The sequence below is a fragment of the Panthera tigris genome, chromosome E1 (assembly GCF_018350195.1).
Source record: "Panthera tigris isolate Pti1 chromosome E1, P.tigris_Pti1_mat1.1, whole genome shotgun sequence".
NCBI classification, from domain to species: Eukaryota; Metazoa; Chordata; class Mammalia; order Carnivora; family Felidae; genus Panthera; species Panthera tigris.
The window spans coordinates 2,703,287-2,726,923 of record NC_056673.1 but is presented as its reverse complement, the minus strand read 5'-3'; the positions used below and the strand labels follow the sequence as shown (position 1 = coordinate 2,726,923).

Below are 23,637 nucleotides of genomic sequence, written 5' to 3'. Positions count from 1 at the left end.
GAAGAGTGGAGTTGGGACAACGAGGGTTACCGGTGTGGGGTGAGGCTCCGTGCCCTTGCTGGCCAGCCGGCTGAGGATGCTGCGCTCGGACATCTGAAGGCGGGCTGCGATGGGGGGTATTCGGGACAGCGTGGCGGGCAGGCGGGTCACGTCCGCCTTCATGTCGCTCAGCAACTCCTCCAGCTGGTTCAGAACTGGGGCCCGGGCCACGGAGAAAGAGGGGCAAGAGAAAGACAGGGAAAGGGAGAGGTGGAGCCAGGAAAAGACGAGGAGTCAGATGGACAGACACAGTCAGAAAGACAGAGAGAGGAGGAGGTCAGAGATACCAAAGAACCAGAGGTCAAGAAAATGACAGAGTAGACAGAAAGAGTGACTCGGGGAGGGGGGGAGGGGGGAGAAAAGGCATCAGGTGAAGAATCAGAGAGACCAGAACACAGATGGAGAGAGAGGAAAGGAAACGGGAATACGGAGAAAAGGGAGATGGGGGGGGGGGGGGGCGGACATTGGAAGACACGGGGCGGGGAGTTGTCAGAACATCCCATACTGCAAGAGTGAGGTTTTGGGGGTGGGGAGGACGGGGAGGAAATAGTCAGGAGGTGTGGGAGGTGGTAAGTGGTGTCGAAGATTCGAGGAATCAGGGTTTTAATATGTAAGGGGGAGGGAGGTTAGAGGATCAGCATTACAGATTCAAGGAATTAGAACAGGAATCAAGGGGGCCAGGAGTCAGTCACTACGTCAGACAGGATTAGATGGTTAGAGGGCTTTGGAACTTAATCTATTATCAGTAGGGTGAGAGGGTTGGGGAGAAAGGGGTGAAGGTCAACGGGAAGCTTCGTGGGGCAGGGTCAGAGGGTGGGACGGTGGCAGTTTCTGTCTTGTGGGGCGAGCGAGACGTGAGGAACGTGATTTCTGGGACCGGGGGCGGGAAGGATTTTTGGGGGCTACACACAGGCCAAGGCCCCGGAGAGGGTGCTATTAGCGGTATGGCAGGCGTGTGGGTCAACGAAGAAGTTCCGCCCTGTGGAGGGGACGCGGCACAGTCTCACGGAGTTTGGGGAAGGGGGGAGGGTCCCTCCACTGGGCACTGGTGTGACCGCTAGTGGGCGCGGACGAGGGCTGGCTCGCACAAACCCTAGAGGCTAGAACCAGGGGGTGGCCGGGTGGGTCAGGGTGGGGTTAGAGGTCAGAGGGGGGGGGTTCAGAGGGGAAAGGGGTCAGAGGGGTGGGAAGATTTTGAGGGGTGCGGGGTGAAGACTTACGCAGCGTTGTGGGCCCTCCCCCGCGCGGGGCCGCCGCGGCCCTTACCCTTGTGCAGGACGGCGTTGGCCGGCTTGTTCCCCGCCAGCGACTCCTTGGAGAGGTGCTGGTGGCTCTCGGCCAGGCACTCGGCCTCGGCGAAGCGGGCGTGGAGGGCCATGGCGGGGTGCGCCGGCTCCTGCGATAGGTTCAGGTAGGCCGCCCGCCGAAGCTGCTCCTCGATCACCAGCGCCTGCTCCAGGAGCTGGGGACCCGGCGGGAGGGTGAACGTGGGCCGGTGGGGGGGCAGCGCTGCGGCCCCACGCTGCCCTCGCTGCCGGCCCAGAGCACCCCAGCCTCACACCGGGATGGACCGTGACAACCCAGCACGGCCACGAGGTCACGCTCCGCTCTGGGCCCCCGACGTCGCTGCCACCCTCACGGTGTAAACCTTCCCCACAGACCTGGTCCCACCTCTGACCCAACCCCCTCCTCAACGCTGTTCCTTCTCTCTCTGGTCCCCACCTTGAACCTCCGGGCCAGGAACTTATTTTTCATCTCCAGGAAGTTCCCCTTATTGGCTTCGGTTTTAAACGGCTCATTGATAATGGCAAACTGAGCATCATTCTGGATGTCCTGCCACCGTGCATAGCCGTGGCTGCGACGAGGGAGGGGCCGTCAAGGAATTTAACAGGGATGGGCTGCGCTACGAACGCTTCTTTCGAGATGCCTGGGTGGCTCAGTCGGTTAAGCGGTTAAGCGGCTGACTTCGGCTCAGGTCATGATCTCGCGGTCTGGGACTTCGAGCCCCGCGTCGGGCTCTGTGCTGACAGCTCAGAGCCCGGAGCCTGCTTCCGATTCTGTGTCTCCCTCTCTCTCTCTGCCCCTCTCCCACTCGTGCTCTGTCTCTCTCCCTCTCAAAAATTTAAACAAACGTTAAGAAAATTTTTTAAAGACCAAAAATCACTCCTTCCCTTTGACCTGATCTCCCCCAAAGTGTGGCACGGCCCCCCTTCCCTGGGTGCCAACTCTTCTTTCTCTGTAACTCCCCTCTCCGGGCTGGGAGAACTATTTTTTTTCTTGCGTTCTTATCAAAGGATACAGGACAATCCCAGCCAGAAGCCAGTAGTCGTGTCTTCGGTGCCAGATCTCGTTGAGTCTCCCCGAGGAAATAGCTGCCCGTTCCTCATTCTGCCACAGCGTGTGAAGCTCTGAGAAGCGGGCAGAAGACAGAGACGGGGCATCAGGACTCGGGGAACCACAGCCAGCTCGGCAGCCGGGCGGAGGTGAGGGGTGTGGACAGCGGGAGGGGACAGTGCCCATGAGGATGAGCGCATCCCAGTGAGGAGCAGGCGGCAGGGACAGCCCCCCACCTGTGAAGCCGCCGTCTGCGATGTTGAACATGAACCGAGGCTTCTCCGCCTTCTCCTCGCGCCGCCCATTGGACCGTGGCTCGTCCCGAGGAGGCCCCGGTCGCAGCTCCCGGTCCCCTTTCACATCCTCTGCTGGGGCAGACGGGGCAGAGCTCACACCTCGGCAGGGGCTCCTCCCAGCCCGGAAGACCCCGCCCTGCACCAGACAGGCCCTGGAACGGTACCCCCGCCCCCAGGACCCAGGCATTTGGCCCCCAGACTCCACCGCCCGATTCCCCAGGGACGCAGGTGTCCAGTCCTTCCACCCATTACCTCTCTTGCCCAAATCCCCTGTCTCCCCCTCCGGCCTCTCCCTGTGTTCCTGTCCATCCAATGGCTTCTCCTCCCCCCTCTCTCCTGGCGTTGACTCTGTGGCTGTGGGAGGGGGAAGGGGACACGAAGGGAGGATGTCACCCTCATCCCCTGACCCCGGAAGAGGGAACTCCCACATTCGAGGCCCCTCATCAGCCCTAAGCCCATGAACCCACCTGACTTCTCTCTGTCCCCCCGGTACCCAGGTTCAGGCTCCATTTCTCCTGGTATTCCAGACACCTCTTCCTCTAGAGGAATCTTCCTTGGCTCCAGCCGCTCCCCAAGCGATGGGGCTGGGCTAGGGGCGTCGGCCTAGAAGACGACCATGGGGTCAGGATGAAGCAGAGATTCCGGAGACCTTGACTGTCTCCTTCTCTGGGGGAGCCAGGCAGCCACACACCTCTGTTTCCATCTTCTCGATCTTCCTCTCGGGCTTCTCCTCCTGGTTTTCCGCTTCATCCTTTTCAAGAGGTGTCCTGACGCCATCTCCCTTCTCACTTGGAGCCGGAGTAGCTGCAGGGGGGAGGCAGAGACCCCACGCTGTCTCCCACTCCTCTGCCCGCGGGGCGCTGGCTCCCTGCCCACCCCTCCTGCGTCCCAACCCCCGTTACCAGGTTTAGAAGTGCAAGGGCTGTTTGTGGCAGAAGCCTCCGGGGTGGTGGGAGACGTTTTGGTAGGAGAGGAGGCCCTGGAGGAGCGCTTAGAGTCGGCACTGGGGTCGGGCATCAGCTCGGGCATCGACCAGCGCCCATTGATGTGCTCAAACTCCTGCACCTGAGAGGGGCACCGGGAGCGTGGGGGACAGGGGTCAGCTGCGGGCGCTGGACACACAGGAAGCTCAGCCCCGTCCGGGTCTCCTCTCCCGCCAGCCTGAATCCAGAACTCGGGGTCGCCAGGCAGAGGGGTCATGGAGCCTAGGTGGCCAGCTTGACTCTGGCCAAGGAGACGAGTACCTTCTTCTTGACGAGAGACATGACTCCAATTCGGGTCAACACTTGCTGGCGACTCAGGCCCTCCCGAGGGACCCCGTCAGCAAAGGTTTCAGAACCGTCTGCCCCGGGCTCACACAGATGGCGCATGAACAGAGACACATAGGCCCTGAGGAGCGTGGGGAGGGACGCAGGTTAGGAGAGCTTCAGGAGGGGCCCGAGCAGCCAGCGAGGATGTCACCCTCATCCCCTGAACCCTAAACTCCCACGGTGCCTCCAGGGTGCCCCCAGGGGTCCTCCCAGGGCCGCTCAATCGCACCGCAACCAGCCCTCCAAACCCCATCTCCCGCCTCCGCCCCTCCCCTTGTGTCTCCACGGTCTCCGTGGCCTTGGTGCGTCCTTCCTAGGCCCCATCAGTCAGCTCTTCGTCCCGTCCACCAGCTCCCCTACCAAGTAAATGTGAGGCGAGGCCAGCCCGGGGCAAGGTTCCTGTCTTAACCACCTGCCCTGTGGGGGAGGAAGCCAGGCCTCTCTGCTCTAGGCTCGGCTGAGGGGAGGTGGGCAGGCTGAGTCCACGCCCCAGGAAACCGAGCCAGAAAACGCCGCGTGGCAGGGGAGCGTGATGAATCAGTTGAGTAAGGTCACATCACGTGGCGGCCAAGAGGAAGGAGTGGACACGCACGGCTCGTACCCTCGCGTGCAGCTCCACCCCGGGTGCCCGCACTCACTTGAACTCCTTCTCGGTCTTGCCCCTGAGGTCCCGCACCAGCCACTGCGTGGTGAAGGCGTCCTGTGGTGGCATCCCCCAGCGCATCACGGCGTTGAGGAAGGCCTTCCGCTGCCGGGTGTTGAATCCCAGCACCTGAGGGTCGGGGCGAGCGGGCAGCGGGCCGTGAGCGTCCCGGCATCTCGCTTCTTGGTCCTTCCCCTCAGCGACTCGGCCTCGGTCCCCCGCTCCCGGCTTCATCCTCTCCTTAAGGAACACGCGGGGGCCTGGGCCCGGCTCTCACCTCAATGTTGCCCCCAACTCGAGCCAGCAGGGGAGGCAGCGGCTTGTCCTTTTCGTTCCGGAGCTGCCTCTTGGACTGTCGACGCCCTGGGCGTGTGTGTGGAGGGGGAGGGTGACCTGGTTAGTGGGGCCCCCACCTCCTCCACCCCTCGGTCCTTCTCAGCACCCCAGGCCCACAAGACGCAGAACCCAGGCAAGGCCTGGGTCACGTGGCACTTTCAGCCCTACCAACCCAGCGGGCCCGGAAGAAGCCAGTCACGTTAACACCCTGGCAACAGACACTCGATGCGAGCCAGGTTACCCGTGGGAATGTAAAGCTTTCTCGATTTTTCATCGAGCCACCTAAGCCCGTGTGATCACATACTCCCAGTTTTAACAGTGGAGAGATCGTGGCTATCTCGTCCTTTTAGTGCGTCTCCAGAAAAGCACTTGTTTGCACAAAAGCAGGGGACTTAAGGGCTCCGGGAGGGAAACAGGAAGGGTTAAGGTGGAAAATCAGGAAAACAGGTGCCACCTTCCGGACGCTCATCAAAGTCTTCATCTTCCTCCTCCGATCCCACGGAGTATTCGGACTGGTTGTCTGCGGGGAGGCAGCACAGTGGTTGGCGACGGCTCCCGGGATAAGCCCTTTCTGCCTGGAGGCCTCCCCTTCTCCGGCCCCGGGCCCCCTGGTGACGCCAGGTGACTGCCGCAGTCTGACTCGGGGGCCACGTCCCGAACAGCGTGGTGTCCGATCGCCGCTCGCCTCGTCCCTGCTCACCTCTGACTCCCGCAGGTCCTGCACCAGGCGAGGACCCCGGGTGCCCACACGGGGGGCCTCTGCAGCCACCAGCTGGCTGAGGCCGCGCACGAAGCCGCCTGGCCTCCTGGCAGGTCCCGCGGACCCTTCCCAGCCTCTTGCCCCTCCACGGCCCTCTAAATGCACCCCGGCCTCCAGACTCCTCCTCGGCCCTCTCCAGCTCCTCCGTCGGGGGCGGTCCTCACCTTGGTCCTCCTGAGCGGCGTCGTTGTAGTTGACCTGCTTGCGAACCCGCTTGCCCTTGCCGAGATTCCGGGCCAGGTCTTCCTGCTGTTGCTCGTAGTGATGCCTCAGCAGCTTCTCCCAGTAGTCGGGGTCCACGTTCTCCTCCTGCTTGATGATCTCTCGCTCGATCTCCTCAATCTGAAGGGCAGCAGAACGCACGCTGGCAGCCTCCCTCTTCGCCCGCCCGGGGCTTGCGCCGCGACAAAGCCCCTGCTCCCCTGCCGCCCGGTTTCCTGGACTCTGCGTGAATTTCCCGGGCATCGCACACCTTCCTTCCTTCTTACCCGCGACGTGCTTCTCCTCTGCTCCCACCTGCCTGTCTCCTAAACCTCTCCTCCAGCGCCCTCTGCGTCCCTCTCGCTCTCACCCAGAGCCACCGCGGCACCGCCTTCTGTGTCTATCGGTACTTTCTTCGCCTAAGGGACTCTACCCTTCAGAGGTGGCCCCGGGCTACACAGCGTTGTGACCCCAAGCCTCTCACCTTGTCCTCCTCCCGCACCACGTACTGCGCCACCTTGAAGGAGCTCAGATACTCGTTCATGTTCTGCACGTCGGTGTCCTCTGTCGCATCCTGGTTCCGGTCCAACAGCCGCGCGATGGCCTCATTGTCGTAGTGAATCACGCTGCTGTCCTCCTCCTTGTTCTCCCCTGGTGGAGACCGGGAACGAGGGGGGACCCTGAGTTCCAACCAGAACCTCGGGCAGAACTTTAGCAAAGGGTCAGTGAAAAGCCCTCCAATCTGCTTCCTTTTCCCAGGAGGTTAAAGGGGAGAAGACCCTTTCCCCGGGAGTCTAGAGATTTGTGGTTGTTTTCAACCCTCCGTGTAAGAAGAGAGGCCGACCTTCCTCCCCAGGCTGCACAGGGGAGCGTTTCTGGAAGGGTTTCAGAAGAGAAGTGCTCCCGTGAGGGCAGGGGGCTGCTTTCCAGAAGCCACAGGAAAAGGTTCTCACCCTCGTTCTCATCCTTGAACAGCTCCTCGGTGCCGAACTTGAGGATGTCGTCCAGCTCCTGCTTGGACATGGAGCCCGCCTTGGAGCCCAGCCCAGGCCGCACCACCAGGTGGGTGAGCATCATCTTCCTCTTGGCCACCTGTGTGATGCGCTCCTCCACGGACGCTCGAGTCACAAACCGGTAAATCATCACTTTATTGGCCTGGCCGATCCGGTGAGCACGGCTGAAGGCCTGCAGGGGCAAGGAGACAGTGGGGATGAACTGGGGTCGGGGGGTGGCAGGGCCTGCGACGCAGCTCACGTGCCTGGGAACGGAGGCTCATCTATTCCCGAGAGCTTCCTTTCTGACCCCAGGACACAACACTCTCCGCCCAGAGCCCACATTTCCTTGCTAACTGGGGCAGAGGCTCCAGGAGGCGAGTTCCCACCTGGATGTCGTTATGAGGGTTCCAGTCGGAATCGAAGATGATGACAGTGTCGGCAGTGGCCAGATTGATGCCCAGGCCCCCGGCCCGGGTGGACAGTAGGAAGCAGAACTGCTGGGCGCCAGGAGCTGGGGGCAGAGAAAGAGGTTAGGCACCTGCTAACTAGCACCTGCTAGAGTTCTGTGCCCCTGCTAACTAGACACTCCTTGACCGCAGACAACCGCACCCCCAGCTCGGAAGCGGGGTGGCAAATAAATGCCCGCCATGCTGGGAACCTAGGCACAGGAGGCATGGGCCTTGCCCGCACAGTGGGGCCTAGGCCTCTCCCGCTCACCATTGAACCGATCGATGGCCTCCTGCCTCAGGGCCCCAGTGATGCCGCCGTCGATGCGCTCATACTTGTAGCCTTCGTAGTCTAAGAAGTCCTCTAGCAGGTCCAACATCTTGGTCATCTATGCCAAGAGAAGAGGACGGAGTCTGGAATGACGGAGCAGCAGGATGGGCCCCGTCTTTACCCCAACCATGATCCCTCCACTTTCCGCCAGCCCCGTCCCGTGCTCCACTGGTGCTGCCTCCCCGCCCGCTCCCTCTCCGTGTTCTTCAAGCCCCACGTGCTGGTCAGACTTGCTGGGCTCAGGATTGTGTCTCCTGAGGCAGAGATTCTCCTCTGAGACCCACCAAAAGGTTTCGGGGAAACCTACGAATGCCCAGAAAATCTGTACATAACTGTCCGTCCGTGCAGATTTCCAGAGAGAGGACCTATCGCTTTCATCGGATTTGTAAGAGCTCTGGGCTCTCCTGTCCCGCTCCTGGTTAAGAAACAGTTCCAGTCCCAGGGACGACCCTGAGCAGACAGATGACCCACCCTCCCCCTTTCCCCATTTGGCTTAAAAGAAGCCGGCCGACGACTTTCCACAACCTTAGTTAAGAACAGGGATCAGAGGCCAAGATGAATGCAGCCAGACCAGACGCCCTCCAGGGTGTGATCTCCTAGCCTCTCATACCGTGGTGGTCACAGGACCGAGGTAAGGGACCGGCCCGAGGTGAACACAGCTACAGACCGGCTCACCTGCGAGAAGATGAGCACTCGGTGTCCTTGCTCCTTCAGCTTTCGCAGCATCTTCTGCAGCAGCATAAGCTTCCCAGATGCCTTAATAAGTGCCCCACCCTCATAAGCCCCACTGGGCAGTTTGGGGGACTCCTGCAAAGGGAGGAGAAGGGAGGGGAAGATCAGGAAACCCGTTCCCGTGTTCTGACTGTGCCCAGAATGCCCAAAGCCCAAATTCAGCGTCCACGCCTTGCACATTCCCACTCCTCCCAGAAACTCCGTGCCACGCCCCCCGCCCCGCCTCCACGCCCCCCGCCGCCCCGTTTTCAGAGAGCTAGCGCGCCATCAGCCCCCAGTGCGTGCGTCACCATAGCAGCCACAGGAAAGAGGTAGGGATGGTTGCAGCACTTCTTAAGGTCCATCATGATGTTGAGCAGCGACACCTGGTTCCCACCACCTCGTGAATTCAAGGCCTCAAAGTTCCGAGTCAGGATGTACTTGTAGTATTTCCTAAAGACCAGGGCGCGGAAGACACACAATAAAGGAGGCAGTGATGAGGGCGCCCTGGGTCGCCACGTCCTGGAAAGCTGCCACCAAACCCGAGCCCCGGGTCCAGGTCACCCGGCTCTCAACTCACTTCTGCATGGGGCTCAGCTCCACCCGAACGATGAGCTCCGTCTTGGCTGGCATGTTCTTAAAGACATCAGCCTTGAGCCTCCGCAGCATGTGCGGCCCGAGCAAATCATGCAGTTTCTTAATCTGGTCTTCTTTGGATATGTCAGCAAATTCCTCCAAGAAGCCTTCCAGATTGCTAGCAGCCAGAAGAAGATAAGGAACTGAAAAAGCCCATCAGGTTCTTTGCCCCTGACCTCAGGCTCCATTCTTCACTTAGATGAATCCTCTGCCCACTCAGGTTCCCCGTCCCTCCACTTCTCATCTCTGCAGACCACCCTGCTGAGTCACTTACTTAAACCTCTCGGGGGTGAGGAAGTTAAGCAGATGGAAAAGCTCCTCCAGATTATTCTGCAATGGAGTCCCTGTCAGCAGCAACTTATGATCTATCTTGTAGCCATTGAGGACCCTGAAAAACTAGAAAGTGGGGCAAGGAAAGGCGGGAGAACGGGCCCGTTACTGGCAAGTGGGTGGACCACGGTATCCACTTTTCCGGTTCCCTTTAGGATGAGAGGCCCCGAATCCCTAGTCTGTCCCTCTCTCCCCACCGGAGGTCCCCAGGCATCTTGCCTTCCGGACCACAGGAAGTCCAGAACTTTCCTTTTTAGAAGTAGAGCAGAACTCTGAGCTCTGGATATCTCGCTCACCTTGGACTGGTTATTCTTGAGCCGATGGGCTTCATCCACCACAAGGCAGGCCCAGCGGATGGAACCGAGTGCTGCCTGATCAATGGTGATCAGCTCGTACGATGTCAGGAGCACATGGAACTTCACCTGGGCCTCCCTCTGCCAACACAGCCATTGTCCGTTCGGCTGCCACCCGACACCCAGGCGCCTAGACCTCCACCCCTGTTCTTTACCAGACACCCCATCCTGGCCGTGATTGCCAAAGAGGAGCCAGACGGCCTGTCCTCCAACTTTGACTCCACGCAGGGATTCCTGAACGTGGCCCCCGAACCACCAACACATGGCCAGTGAGGACAGAACGGACGCCCTACGTCTCCAGGACAGGAGAGCAGAAGCGTGAGAGTAGGTGGAGGAAAGGAGGGAGAGCGCCGAGAAACTAAAATCGGGGTTGGGGCAGAGAAATAACAGAGCTGAGGGTCTTAGAGAAGACGAGGTCGAGGGGCCTACCTTCATCTTAAAAGCTTTCTTGCCACCTTTGATGGCGTTGTCTTCGAAGGAAAACTCGTTCTCCCGAATGATGGCCCGGCTGTCCTTGTCCCCCGTGTAGGTCACCACGTAGAACTTGGGTGCCCACATCTGGAACTCCCGCTCCCAGTTAATGATGGTGGAGAGTGGGGCGCTCACCAAGAAGGGACCCTTCGTGTGGCCCTGGGGGTCGAGGGTAGGGGGGACCATCAGTCCGGATGTGACCCCAGTCCTCTGGCTGCCACGCTCCTCCCTGCCATCCTCTGCCCTCGAGGGCCCTCCACTCCCCGCTCTTCCCCTCGGGGGCCCCAGCATCCAGCACCTCCTTATAGAGCGAGTAGAGGAAGACAATGGTCTGTATGGTCTTGCCCAGCCCCATCTCATCGGCCAGGATGGTGTCGGTGCCCTGAGCCCACGAGAAGCGCAGCCAGTTCAAACCCTCCAGCTGATACATGTGCAGCGTGCCTCCCGTGGCCGTGATAAACCGTGGCTGAGTCTCGTATTTCACCGTGGGCTGTGGAGGCAAGGAGTCCGGACGCTCAAGGGGACGGTCGGGGCCCCTCAGGTCCTTGGTCTCCTCCGCCCTCGCCCTGGCACCGACGCGGAGGTGGACGACGACTGCCTCCACTAGGCCTGAGCCTGTGAACGTTCTAGTCTCCAGGACCTCCCCCTCGTTCCTGAAAGCCAGCCCCGGCAGCACGACGGAGGTGGCCGGCGGCGGGAGAGCCCTGCGTGCTGCTGCTTCCAGCGGCTTCCTCGCAACCTGCCAGAATTCCCAGCCACTCCCGGGACAAGGCTGGACACAGCAGGGAGGGGCTACCGCTCAGAGAGCTCGCAGAAACTGGGCAGTCCTGTCCACAGCCCCTGGGAAACTGTCCATCAGCGTGGTTCTAGAGACAGGAGACGGGCCAGGTGGGAGGACTCACGTCGTTCGTAGGAGAGCTGGGAGGCCCGTCGCCCTGCAGCTCCTTCTTCTTCTTCTTGTACTTGCGGGGCTGGGCCGGGTCCTCCCCCATAATTAGTTCTCTGGGGACAGAGCGGGTCTGAGCGAGGCCTGCTCCTCGAGTGTTCGCCCTCTTCTGAACCCCTCCAGACCTACATCCCGCTTCCCCTCAACCTGACTTCCTCCCGCTTCCTTTCCCCCGGGCTCCTCGCCATCGCCCCTTCGATTTCACCTCCGGAGCCGACCCTCCCCCGGCCCCAGCACCCTCTTCCCCGTCACTCGGGACCTTCCCTCTGTTCCTCACGCCGCCTCTTTACCGGCCCCACCGCGGACAACCCCGCCCTCGCGCCAGGTGGGGCGCCTGTCCCTACCGTACCTCCGCTCAGCCTGAGGGTCAGCGTTCGCGCCCCGGCCCCGGACCCCCTCTGGCCCACGACCTGCCTCCCTCACCGGTGTCGCCAGTAGCTGTGCTTGTGCTCCTCGTATTCAGGGATGTTCATTTCATCTTCCTCCCACGTGGACTGGTCGTACGGCAGGTCTCTCCATTTCACCAGATAGTGGTAATTCCCCTTCTTATCCACACTGTGGGGCGGAAGGCCAAGAGGGGGACCAGGAGGAGAAAAAGAACACGGACCAAATAGACGGAAATCGTTAACAAACGCGGTCAGCAGCAAACACGTAGCATCTGTCACCTCATCCTCAACGGTGGGACACTGCAGGGGAACGCAGGATGGCCGAAGACCGCCCTAACTTTTTCCGGATGGCTTCTTAACGATCAACTCTCAGGGCCGTCTGGGTGGCTCGGTCGGTTAAATGCCTGACACTTGGTCGCGGCTCGGGTCATGATCTCGTGGTTCGTGAGTTCAGACCCCACGCTGGGGTCTGCTTGGGATTCTCTCTGTCCTCCCACCCCCCCACTCTGCCCCTTCCCATTTGTGCTCGCTCTCAAAATAAAGACTTCAAAAAAATTTAAAAATCAACTATCAGAAAACATCCCTGGGCTTCTATATCGTTTGTTCGTCTCATCAGTATCGACTGAACGCCTATGAGGGGTGAGGCACCGTCCCAGGCAGGGGTGATCCAGCAGTGAACAAAACAGACAAGTGACCCTGTTCTCACGGAGCTCACATTCTGCCGTGGAAGGCAGCAACGAAATGGGTGAACACCTAGAATAACGCCGGGCGGTAACAAGTCCCGCGAAGGAAGGACTGCTACCACAAACGGTGGCCTGGCTAAACCACGCTTTCCACGTTTGCTTTCGTGCCCCGACATCCAGACTCGCGTGTCATTAGATTAGAGGCGACGACAGAAGAGTCGCGCCCGCCCGGACTCTCCTCCTGGTCTGTCCCATTGAGGACACAGGCCCAAAGGGAGTCATCCAGCGGGAGCAGGCGTTTGGTTCTGGACAAATATGAACGCGGGGCCACGGCCGCCACCACGAGCGGCCCAGCCCGGCAGGCCTGCCCACGGGCCACAGGCTCACCTGTGGTTGATGATGCGGTGGACGGTCATCCACTCCGGCTTGATACCAAAGCGATAGTACTTTTCCTCCATCTCCGCGTAGTGTGGGTCCTTCACCTTGCGCTTGTCGCTCTTCCCGTCGTCCTCGCCAGAGCCATAGTCCAGCGGCGGGGGCTCGTCCATGTCGTTCTTCCGCTGGTAGTTCCGGTACATCACCAAGTGGAAGATTTCCAACTGATGGGACGCAGAGGACGGGGGAGAGATGGTCCCGGCATCCGAAGAGGACAAAGTGGGGTGGGGGGTCAGGGAAGGGCCCCGGGGGGGGAGCGGCCCCGGGGAAGGGGCTGTGAAAGGGGGCGAGACACGCGGAAAGCCAAAGCGGGAGAACGGACAGTGCGCGAGGCAGAACAGGCAGGGCCTGGCGAGGGCCTAACGAGCAAAAGGACGCAGGGAAGAGGTCAGCAAGATTGAGCGTGCTGGTAACACGTGCTTACAGACACAGAAGGACAGTGAGCTAAGGAAGGCTAGGTTTTCTCGGAGGAGGAAAGCTAAGGGAGGCCGACGTGGACAGGATTGGAGAGCCAGAGAACCACACGTGGAGACAACGGCAGGAGGAGGGCTGGAGGCCTAGCGTGAGGGCGAGCGAGGGGTGTGGGACCGCGGCGCCCGAGGGGCGAGCGAGTGACAGCAGCGGCCAAGGGGGTGACAGGAGGGGGAGAGGAGGGGCCTCGTACCTGAAGCTCCTTGGCCCAGGAGCAGTGCCAGTAGGACAGTCCCACCCACTTGACAAAGAACTCTCGCTCGGATCGGCCTTGAAGGGGGCGGGGGGGCGGGGCATCCGGGTTCCCATCCGCCTGTTGGGGCGCCGGCACCGACACGGGTGGCTCCCCCCAGCGCCAATGCAGGATCTTCTGCACGCGGCCTTTCAGCACGGGGCACTTGGGGGGGAGACACGCGCGAGGAGGAGACACAGAGGCAAACACAGCCCAGCGTTAGAGCAGGAGAACAGGGGCCCCGCGGGGGAGTCAAAGGGCAAGGGAGGGGAGGGGAGGGGAGAGGAGAGCGCTGGGTGTCTGGATCCCAGAGAGGGGAGAGGAGTCAGGCCGCCAGTAGACGCTGTGGGGCGGGCGCACTCACTGTGCATCGGGGACACAGCCATTCACCGTTGGGGATGTCAGGCAGGGGCGGGTTCAGACAGTGGATGTGGTAGGAAGAAATGCAAGCGTCACAGCACAGGAGCTCGCCGCCATCCTTGCACACGCGACAGTACTCCATGTGGTCGTCCTCCTCCTCCTTCTCCCCTTCCTCCTCTCCCTCCTCCTCGTACTCCTCCTCCTCCTCCTTGGCCTCCCACTGGACCCCCTCCTTCTCCTGGGAGGCCAGGGACAGACAGAGACAGGTGGAAGGAAGGAAGGACGTGAGCGGCGAGACCGGAAGCCAGAGGCCAAGACGGGCCACCTAAACCCTAGAGGCGCGGAGGAGGTGGGTGCGAACGAAGGGGCGGGACACCTCAGTTTCCGAGGCCGTGGATTCGGGTGGCGGAGGCGGAGGGGGCGAGGAACTAGGGTGCCGGGACCTCACACGTCTGGCACCCAACAACCCAAGCGTGGGGGGGAGGGGCGGGTGGCGGGCAGGAAGAAGATGGGGGGTGGGGCTGGGGTCCCCGAGGGCACCGCGTACTCACGCAGTGGGGGCAGCTCCATTTGCCCTCAGGAGCCCGGTCAAGCTCAGGATCAAGGCAGACGAGGTGGTAGGCACGAGGGCAGGTGTCGCACAGAATGATTTCCCCGCCCTGCTGGCACACCTCACAGTAATCCTGGTGGTCCGTCTCGTAGCCGTCAACCTCGTCCTCCCCGGCCACTGCGGGACAGCCCAGGACTGCTGCGCGCACCAGGGGAGGCACGGGGCACGGAGAGAGAAGGAGAGAGGGAGGACGGGGAGAGAGAAGGGTTGAATAAAGGAGACAGCGTGGAAAAACGAAGATCACGGACGAACGGCAGGAAGGCAGGCTGTCAAAACCACACACAGCGAGCACCCCTCACCCTTCTTCTTCTTCCTCCCTGGCCGGCCTCTCTTTAGCTTCTTGGTGCGGACAGGGCCATCAGGCCGGCCCGAGGCGCTGTGGACGCTGCCGCTGTCCAGGTCTGACTCCTCAGCCTCGGGTTCAGGGCCCTCGTCGCTCTGAAAGACATACTGCCCATAGCCCCGTGGTGGTCAGGGAGGCCGGCTTCACGCCGCTGCCCGCCCCAGGCCTCTGGCTCCTGTTCCGGCTTCCCTCGTGGACCCTTGCGTCCGGACCCCCAGCCCTGGACACACACACCCCTCCTCCCCAGTGCTCAGCGGACTTCAGGGGCCGCTCACCGAGCCTCCCTTCTTCCGCTTGCCACCCAGCAGCCCTAGTTTGATTTTGAGTGGCGCCATCTTCTTTCCCCGAAGCTTCTTGCGTCCGTCGGGCACTCGGGGGCTCTTACTCCGCCTTTTATGGCCTGGACCTGAACGAGGAGTGGGGTGAGGGAGAAAGAGCAGAGGTCACGACACCCTGGAATGACGGAGGTCACGGGGGGCCTCTGGTCTCCCTGCAGCCTCTTCCTGGAAAGCGTCTCTGCGGTGACAGTCAGGGCCAAGGAGACAAGACAGTCGTATGCTCTAATCTGAGGCTGCGCAGTCGGGACAGCGGGGTGGCCGTTGTTCTGAGGGAAGAGTTCCTCACCTTTGCCCTCTTTGGTTTTGGCTCTTCGGATGGGTGGGGGCTGGGTATCAGCAGAAGGAGGTGCTGGAAGGGTGGGGGGTCCGGAAGGTGCTACGGGGGCGGTCGATGAGACGGCAGCTGACACCTGCTCAGCCACAGCTGCGGCCGCCGCCGCCGCGGCCGCCGCCACGGCAGCTGCCGACCCCTTGAAGGGGTTGTTGGCACTGAACTCTCTCCACTTGGCCCCAAGGATGGTCATCATCTTAGACATCGGGATCTTAGGATTCTTCTTCGCAATCAGGGGCCTGGAAACATAGAAGCAGAAGACTCGGAACCTTCCCAGATGGTCCGGGAACACTGCCATTTCCCCTCAGCAACCAAGTCTGTGAACGAGCTAGAGTTCCTGGGTGGCGAAAATACGGCCTGTTAGGAATGAGGTCACTTTAAGTTTTTTGTTTTTCTTTTTACATTTACTTATTTTTGAGAGACAGAGTGAAACGGAGCACAAGCGGAGAAGGAGCAGAGAGAGAAGGAGACACAGAATCCGAAGCAGGCTCCAGGCTCTGAGCAAGTGTTCGGTACAGAGCCTGATGCGGGACTCGAACCCACGAACTGTGAGATCATGACCTGAGCCGAAGTCTGACACTTAACCACCCGACTGAGCCACCCAGGTGCCCCAGGAATGAGGTCACTTTAAAAGTAAAGAAGAAGCCGTTAAAAAAAAAAATTAAAAAAAAAAAAAAAAAAAAAAAAAGAAGGGGCGCCTGGGTGGCTCAGTCGGTTAAGCGTCCGACTTCAGCTCAGGTCACGATCTCGCGGTCTGTGAGTTCGAGCCCCGCGTCGGGCTCTGGGCTGATGGCTCAGAGCCTGGAGCCTGCTTTGGATTCTGTGTCTCCCTCTCTCTCTGCCCCTTCCCCGTTCATGCTCTGTCTCTCTCTGTCTCAAAAATAAATAAACGTTAAAAAAAATTTTTTTAAAGTAAATAAGAAGCTTAAAAGAAAAAAAATAAACAAAAAATATAAAAAAAGGGAAAAAGAAAACAATTATCAGAAAATAACAAAGGATGAAACAAACAAAAAAAGATATCAGTAAAGATACTTAGACTATCTGACAGTTCATAGAACACTTTCTCATGCATCATGCCTTTCATACTCAAGATAATACTGCATTGCATGTAGGGGCACCTGGGTGGCTCAGTCGGTTAAGTGTCTGACCTCGGCTCAGGTCATGATCTCACAACTTGTGAGTTCGAGCCCTGCCTTAGGCTCTGTGCTGACAGCTCAGAGCCTGGAGCTTGATTCTGGGTCTCCCTCTCTCTCAGCCCTTCCCCAGCTCACACTCTCTCTCAAAAGCAAATAAACGTTAAGGAAAAACTATTTTTTAATTAATACTGCATGTTGCCAACATCCTCTGCATTTTTCTAGTAAGCTCCAGGGGCCCTGATGAATGGGTGCCAGCAGGTGGAGCCCAAAGGGTGGCAGGTGGAGCTCTGTGGTGGGGTGTTAAAAGTCTCATGAGGACACAGGTGACCTCGGTGATCACAAAAGCACTGTCCTAAGCAGTGAGGCAGGGGAGACACAGTACCGAGGACAGCTACCCAGTATGGCACACTCCCCGGCGGGGCCGGGGCTGGCGGGGCCTGGGAAGACCCTGAGAGTGCCCTGGGCTTTCTTTACCCCAGCAACTCCCCGCAAGACCCTCTATGAGGGACATGGTGTGACGGGGCTGATTTTACAGACTCAGAAACTGAACATTAAAGAAGAAACTGGGCCCCAGACGGAGCCAGGACCTGTACCCGCAGAGGACTCCACTATTTAAAGCGCCTGCTCCCCGGAAGGCCTGTCCACTCTGGCCTGTTCTACTTGGGGAGTCACTGAAGCTCAGTTTCCCCAGCCAGCGATGCGTTCTCCATGCTCGCGGGGTCCTGAGGAAGGGCCGGGGGCCTGGATAACCAGGCAATCGGGCCACACTGATATTCTCTCTGAGCCTCAGTCTAGAGAGAAGTGACTCGGGAAAACTGGGTCTGTCGGCCCTCGCTGTGCTCTGTCGCTAGAGAGTTTTCTCACCTAGCACAGGAATGACACCCAACCCCCCCCCCCACCGCCCCACCCCGTGCAGGGGTCCTGCCTGGGGTCCCTGGGTCTGTAGGAGTCTGGGACATCTCTGGAGTTCTGTGCGCGGTTTTGTGTGTCTGCGCTGTGCATTTCCCTGGGGAGCAGTCTCTTAGCCTTTATCTCGACTCTAGAGGGGTTCAGGGCCTCCCTAAGTGAACGCGTCTGGTCACCAGGACGCGCCAGCCCTCCCGCACCTCATGAACTGGCTGAAGGCTTTGTAGTTGGTGAGCGTGTGGTAATCCTCCTCGGAGAACACGTGCTCCACATCCTCCAGGCCCCAGGTCAGCAGCAGAGTCGCTGACGACTTCTGTTCTACCTGCTGGGAGACACGAAGCTTCAGGGAGGCAGGTGCTTCCGCAGCCCCCACGCTGGCCCCCCTCCCCCGCCCCCACCATCCCACCGACCCACCGGCTCTCCAGCCCATCCCCGTACAGCCCCTCCACGGCGCACCCCTCCTTGCGGCCCTCCCTCGCTCCCCGGGGCCTGTCCCCCTGGTTCCCGAATCCCACTTACCTTTTGCGCCCCGTCGCCCTCCCCCTTTTTCCGCCGCTTTGTCTTCTTCTCCTTTTTTTCTCTGTGCTTCCGTCTCCGTTTCCGACCTGGTCCGGTTCCATATTCACTGCCTCCGCTCTCTGACTTCTCCCGGTACTCATCTCGCTCAGAGCCAAATTCCTCCTCACTGTCCTAAGGGAGGGGAAGTAAAAATAACATTTCTCCAGTCCCACCACGTGCCAGGAACTGTTCTTAGCACACAACGTGCACCGTCTCTCTTTTCGTCTTCCCGACAGATCCCTGGAGATAGTAACTCGTCTATTTTTATCCACTTTTTTTTTTTTTTGGCAGATGAGGAAACTGAGGCACGGACAACTAAACAAGCCGCCAAGAAGGCACAGAACTACCAGGCTCCCGTTGGCCTCCGCAGCCTCTGCTCTCAACTGCTACTCCCTGCTGCTAAGGCAAGTCCCGGGGGCAGCTGGGCTCTTACTGGGTTGTGGGGAGTGAGGCTAGTCAGCACCACCACCCCCCGCCGCCGCCCCCTGCCCCCACCATCCACGAGCTCCAGGCCAGCAAGAGCAGGGAGGGGCATCAGACCTCCCTGAGTTCAGGATCCCCCCACCCTCGGTAACGGGGACCAGAGGTAACGCGGGTCTCCGAGAACAGGTCTGCCGAGCCTCGCTGTGGAGACGGGAGTCCTCGACACTTACGAGCTTCTTGCGTTTTCGGGGCTTCCCTGGCTTGTTCTCCTTCTGCTTCTTGGGTCCTCGTTTTCTCTTCTTCACGCCCAAGGCCGAAGGCAGCAGCCGAAGGTCGTCCTTATCTTTGGAGCGGAGAGCACCAGAAACCCTGAGCCTCCAGTCTCGGCGGCCCCTAGACCTCACCCTCCCTCACCTCTTCTGTTCCCAACTCTCCAGGAACTCGGCCACGAACTCCTCCAAACCTTGCCTCCCTTCGCTGCGTGCGCACAGAGAGTGCTTCGAGTACTCTGGGGCGCTTGGGTTCTGAATGGGAGGTCAGGGGTCAGGAGGGAAGAGCAGCCAAACCACTCCCTCCTCTCCCCTCCTACTAACAAGGGAGCAGGCTCTAGGCCATGGGCTCTGACTGTGGCAGGTCCTTTCAGACGCCGCCAGGGCCCCTCCTGCGTTCCCCCTCGCTCAGCCAGCTGGCATCCTGCCCAGGAACCGGGGAAGCCATGCCCAGCTGCTGGCCTGGCCTGACCCCAGCACTTGGAGTGGGGAGACACAAGCTGGCAGCTCCCTAAGCCAGATGCTGAGAGGGGAGAGCCAAAGGTGGACACCTGGGTTCTCACACTAACACCCCGGGGCCCTCACATCCTTTTTGCCACGAGGGAGGCCTCTATTTATGTTTCCGCAGACGATCGCCAAGCCTCCTGTCACCCCAACACAGCCTTGGAGGAAAAGCAGTCCTCGCCAGTCATTTTCACGTCTTGCCCACAGGACCGCAGTGTCTGGCTCCTTCGTCACACCCTGACCCTACGAAAGTCTCCACAACTCCCTGAACATTCCTCCTCTTCCCAAGTAGCCTGGAACCCTCCCTCAGATCTATTTCCATACCCCTGCTCTCTTAGAGAGCTCAGGGGCCCCACCCTTTGTCCCCTGGTCTCACCCTTCGTCTCCAAATTTAGTCCCATTCACACAGAAGCCGTGAGGGAGACCCAAACAAAGATACGAGACAAAGACACACCCTGCACGTGCGTCCTCCAAGGCACCAGCACTTGAACATACTGGTGAGCGCAAATCCAGAGGACAGCCTGTACCTGCAAAGGGCTAGGTCCCTGGCTTTCTCCCCAGGCAGGGGCGGGGGGGGTGTTTCCCTGATGCTCCCCCCCCCCCTTCTCCATGACCCCTGCCAGTCTGGGGAAGACACTGATGGCCTCCCTCCCCCCTCCAGCAAGCACCAGCCTAACCAGCCAGACCTGTCCCAGCTGGGCAGAGGCAGCCATGCAGGAGGAAAGCCTGGGCCTGGGCCTGGGCCTGGCCCAGCCCCTTGCTCTAGGACACACAATCCTTCGTGGCACAAGGGCCAAGGGGAAATTAGCCACAATTAACAGGGCTTCCACTGCCTCAGGATCCCAGCACCTCCTTCCTCAATGTCACTTGTCCTCAAGACATCCCGCGTCCCCCTGGTGCAGGGAGGCATTCTAGGACGGGGCTGGGGGCGGGGGGAGCCGGCAAAGGGCCCCGGGGCCGTGAAGTCGGCTTGCGGGCTGGAGTAGGAAGTCACCGAGCCGCCCTGCCCCGTGGCCAGCTCGCCCTAACCCCCCCAGACGTGGGTTAATGTGAACATGGAAACGGGAGGCCGCCGGGGCGGTGGCGAGGGCAGGCCAACTGGCTCCGCATCAGGGAAGAGGCCCCGGGCCGCCACCCGCCCCGCCGGGGATGGGGGCACCTGCCCCGGGACCTCGCCGCCAGTTCACCGCACTCCCCGCCCCGGCAGGAGGCTCCCGGACTCGGGGTGGGGGTGGGGGGGAGGACGGCGGCGGCGGGGAGAGGCGGGGAGCAACGGCGAGGAAAGGAAAGGGAGGGCAATAAAGCAAATCCAAGTCCCAACCTCGGTCTCAGCAGCCACTCAATGCTGGCCGGGCGCCCAGACTCTCCCACACCCCGGCTCCGAGCCCGGAGCGGGCGGGGGCGGAGGGCGGCGCGCGGCGGGGGCGGGGCCAGGCGCGCCAGGGAGGCGGGAGGGGGGAGGCGGGAGGAGCCAGGCCCCGGGCCGCGCCTCCCGCCCGCCCCGCTCCCCTCCTAATCTCGCCATCAATCTCTCACACATATATTTATTTTTTCTCAAATTCCCCTCCCTCCCCCACAACGCACCACCATAATAGGTCTGTTGCACATGCGTACTGCACGCAGGGGGTGGGTTTGTATTTTCAGACCTTTTGCAAAGAAACTACCAGAATTTTCCGCACCACCCACAATCATTCCCCACCCCCACCCCCACGGAATCACATCTATATATTATGTTATATTATTTCTCGAGACTTGCCAGAAGGGGGAGGGAGAAGAAATGAGTTTTTGGGCTTCCTGCTCCCTTCCCCCACCAACACGAGCGCTATTATTTTAGACGTTTAACAATGTAAGGAGCTGAGAGGGGGGAAGGGATCAAACTGGTCTTGGGTAAGAATGTAAAACAAAATGGTGAGAATCAAAGCAGAATGAAAAACAATAGACCTCGGATACGTCCAAAGTCATATACTGCAGAAGGCTAAGGGGGGGCGGCCCGCACAAATTTCCTTCGAGGAGGCTTATTTTGCCCACACTTCAGGCAGACAGAAATAACGAGCGAACTAAAAATATTTTCCCCAAAGTTTTGCCTCAGAAAGTCATCTGGGGGGTGCATCTGGGTCACTCCTTTGACTCGGAGGGCTGGGGCGGGGAGGGTAACACAGCCCTGGGAGAGCGGGGAGGTGGGTTTTCACTGCAAATACAAATTTAAAAAAAAATTTTTTTTGACGTTTCTCCCCGGCTATTCGGAGAGCAGGGGGGAAAGGGGGAGGGAGAACTGACACAAAGACCCACCTCGACCTCAGATTCTTTCATGCTCCTCTCTCCCTCCCGTACCCAAATCCGGGATCAAAGACACCCAAATGCCACATTCCAAGTTCGCAGTACAAATAGGTGAGAGCCGCCAGTGCCCTAACACAACCTGACATCCTTCCTTTCCCTCTTCTTAGCTCGTCTGCTGTGTCCCAGGCGCCCCCCTCCCCACGATCCTTTATTCCTTTCCCCTCTTGCAGATCCCTGGGTTCTCTGGGATAACTTTCTAAAAACTTTTCCCTTTTTCAGACAAGCCTGGGGTGGGGGAGGGTCCTGTTTCCATCAGACACGCATTCTCCTGCCCCCCCCCCCCCGGCCAAGAAGGCACCCCACCCTCCCTCAAAGCTTGTCTCAACCCAAGGGGAACATTTGCTACATAAACCACACAGATCAATATGACAGTTTCACAAAGAGCGTGATGTGAGACGTCTTGAAGTTTGGTGCGTTTGTGCTTCATGTCACCCAGGGGCCTGGGGGTGTGGATGTCCCCTTTCATCCCCAAGCAGAAAATGTGAACACCCTGAGGATGCTCCCCTATCCACAAGAAGATTAAAAATCAGTCCACTAGGAGGGTGGTCTGAGTGGGGCCACTGCTGTCTTCCCCCCCCCCCCTCCATGCGACGCGGCAGTCTGTCCCTTCCACCACCGGTGGAAATGCCCAGAGCGAGCCGGGGGACTTATCCCGGGGGAGGGGTGCTGAGCGACGGTCAAGCTGCAGCACAGCTGGGTGGGCAGTTCACGCCCCCCAGCGTGATCAAGGTGCGGGTGGTTTCCGCGAGAGAGTGAGTGACAGTGAATGGCAGCCACGTGAGAGTCACAGCTGGGCAGCTCGGCCACCCCAGACTGCCGGGGTCACGCTGGGCACCCCCACCCCCCACCCCCCGCACTTGACACAAAAGAGCCCGGAGCAGACTGGAGATAGAGGGGGTGGAGTTGGGGGCATCTGGTTTCTCAGGCACTCTCCCCTCACTCCCCAATCTTAAAGGAGTGCTCTCCCTACGGCGAGCTGGGGGGGGGGGGGGGGCGGGAGAGGCGGTAGGCTCAGGTCTGACTCCAGGAAGTGGTCCGCCTGGAGTGTGGCCACCACCTGCCCCTGGTCGCCAGCCGCCCACAAACATTCACACGACCCCTCCCCCACGTGCCACCGCACGCCCCGGAGTTGGCGGGCGCTGAGGTCCCCGCAGGTGGGGGTCCGACGGACACCGACCCCCCCCCCAATCCCCGTCTCCCCAACTCCTGGCGGGGGGGGGAGGTTGGCACCACGGTCCGCTCCACACGCGGAGAGCCCCGGTTACCTCAGTGCCACCCCACTCCGGCCGGAGCTCGGGGGGCGCCCGCGCGGCCGCCCCTCCCCCACGCGCCCCTCCTCCACGCCGCCGTCCGGCCGCCAGGGTCTCCGCGGTCCCTCGCTCGGCCAGGGAGGGGGCCCTGGCTTCGCCGCGGCCGTTTCCTGCCTACCCCCTCCCCGCCGAGGGTAAAAAAAAAAAAAATCTCCTCCTCCTCCTCCCCCGAAAGCCGCGACCGAGTGGCCCGGTCCGCGCGCGCAGCTCGCGCCCAGCGCTCTCCAGCCGGGGCGGCGGCGGAGACGGCGGCGGCGGCGGCGGGCGGCGGCGGCGGCGCCAGCGGCGGCGGCGGCGGCGGGGGAGGGGTGCGGCGGGGGAGGGGAAGAGGCCTGGCCCCGCGGCCGCCCGCCGCCGCCCGCCGCCGCCGCCGCCGCCGCCGCCGCCGCCCCGGCCCGCCCGGCCCGCCGCGGGGCCACGGGCCCGACACGGCGCCCCGGATTCGCCTCGGCTCGGCCGCGCGGTGGGTGCCTCGCCCCCGCCCGGCCTCGCGCGCCCGCGGCTCCCGCTCGGGCTGGGGGGCGGGTGGGGGGAGGCGGGAGTCGGGGCGGCCGCTTACCTGGCGGCGGGGGCGGCGGCGGCGGCGGCGGGGGCGGCGGCGGCGGCGGCGGCGGCGGCGGCGGCGGCGGGAAGAGGTGGCAGCCGGGGGGGCTGTGGCGGTCGCGGCCCCGGTCGTGGCCCGGCCCGCGCCCGAGCACTCCCTCGTCGTCGTCCTCCTCGTAGTCCTCGTCGGCCGCCTCCACCTCCTCCTCCTCCTCGTCGCCCTCTTCTTCCTCCTCTTCTTCCTCCTCCGACACCACCATCTCCTCCTCCTCCTCCTCCTCGTCCCTCAGAGGGGAAGCCATCCTGTGGCTCTGGCCCCCCCAC

At 61.0% G+C, this 23,637-nt stretch overlaps 2 protein-coding genes and 1 non-coding gene across 15 annotated transcripts in view; 1 reads left to right on the top strand and 2 right to left on the bottom strand.

The window, feature by feature from the left end:
* RNF227 (ring finger protein 227) overlaps positions 1–6,973 on the top strand; it is a 12,252-nt gene extending 5,279 nt beyond the window's left edge. The window contains exon 3 of one of the 2 annotated variants that reach the window (XM_042967564.1): positions 6,895–6,973. The gene's annotated coding sequence lies outside the window, so the exon portion shown is untranslated. Of the gene's footprint in view, positions 1–2,333; positions 2,418–6,894 lie in introns of those variants that run through there. The other variant, XM_042967563.1, reaches the window with a different exon arrangement.
* The window catches only part of CHD3 (chromodomain helicase DNA binding protein 3), a 25,703-nt gene extending 2,066 nt beyond the window's left edge, over positions 1–23,637 (bottom strand). Inside the window, exons 1-38 of one of the 12 annotated variants that reach the window (XM_042967544.1) lie at positions 23,330–23,637; positions 18,581–18,693; positions 17,889–18,059; positions 17,570–17,694; positions 15,283–15,566; positions 14,934–15,064; positions 14,615–14,765; positions 14,257–14,453; positions 13,710–13,943; positions 13,307–13,510; positions 12,595–12,806; positions 11,562–11,693; positions 11,095–11,194; positions 10,491–10,682; positions 10,151–10,351; positions 9,665–9,802; positions 9,313–9,434; positions 8,983–9,156; positions 8,714–8,855; positions 8,367–8,498; positions 7,632–7,749; positions 7,301–7,425; positions 6,873–7,104; positions 6,404–6,570; positions 5,883–6,060; positions 5,413–5,478; positions 4,900–4,985; positions 4,618–4,751; positions 3,914–4,058; positions 3,572–3,734; positions 3,361–3,473; positions 3,137–3,272; positions 2,922–3,023; positions 2,610–2,741; positions 2,339–2,447; positions 1,762–1,894; positions 1,260–1,501; positions 31–194 (exon numbers count right to left, since the gene is read on the bottom strand). In XM_042967544.1, the coding sequence (XP_042823478.1) occupies positions 31–194; positions 1,260–1,501; positions 1,762–1,894; positions 2,339–2,447; positions 2,610–2,741; positions 2,922–3,023; positions 3,137–3,272; positions 3,361–3,473; positions 3,572–3,734; positions 3,914–4,058; positions 4,618–4,751; positions 4,900–4,985; positions 5,413–5,478; positions 5,883–6,060; positions 6,404–6,570; positions 6,873–7,104; positions 7,301–7,425; positions 7,632–7,749; positions 8,367–8,498; positions 8,714–8,855; positions 8,983–9,156; positions 9,313–9,434; positions 9,665–9,802; positions 10,151–10,351; positions 10,491–10,682; positions 11,095–11,194; positions 11,562–11,693; positions 12,595–12,806; positions 13,307–13,510; positions 13,710–13,943; positions 14,257–14,453; positions 14,615–14,765; positions 14,934–15,064; positions 15,283–15,566; positions 17,570–17,694; positions 17,889–18,059; positions 18,581–18,693; positions 23,330–23,615 (5,986 nt within the window). In that variant the 5' untranslated portion in view covers positions 23,616–23,637. Of the gene's footprint in view, positions 1–30; positions 1,140–1,259; positions 1,502–1,761; positions 1,895–2,338; positions 2,448–2,609; positions 2,742–2,921; positions 3,024–3,136; positions 3,273–3,360; positions 3,474–3,571; positions 3,735–3,913; positions 4,059–4,617; positions 4,752–4,899; positions 4,986–5,412; positions 5,479–5,882; positions 6,061–6,403; positions 6,571–6,872; positions 7,105–7,300; positions 7,426–7,631; positions 7,750–8,366; positions 8,499–8,713; positions 8,856–8,982; positions 9,157–9,312; positions 9,435–9,664; positions 9,803–10,150; positions 10,352–10,490; positions 10,683–11,094; positions 11,195–11,561; positions 11,694–12,594; positions 12,807–13,306; positions 13,511–13,709; positions 13,944–14,256; positions 14,454–14,614; positions 14,766–14,933; positions 15,065–15,282; positions 15,567–17,569; positions 17,695–17,888; positions 18,060–18,580; positions 18,694–23,329 lie in introns of those variants that run through there. The other 11 variants (XM_042967545.1, XM_042967547.1, XM_042967549.1 and 8 more) reach the window with 11 other exon arrangements.
* Positions 4,345–4,484, bottom strand: LOC122233872. Its single transcript, XR_006211597.1, has one exon.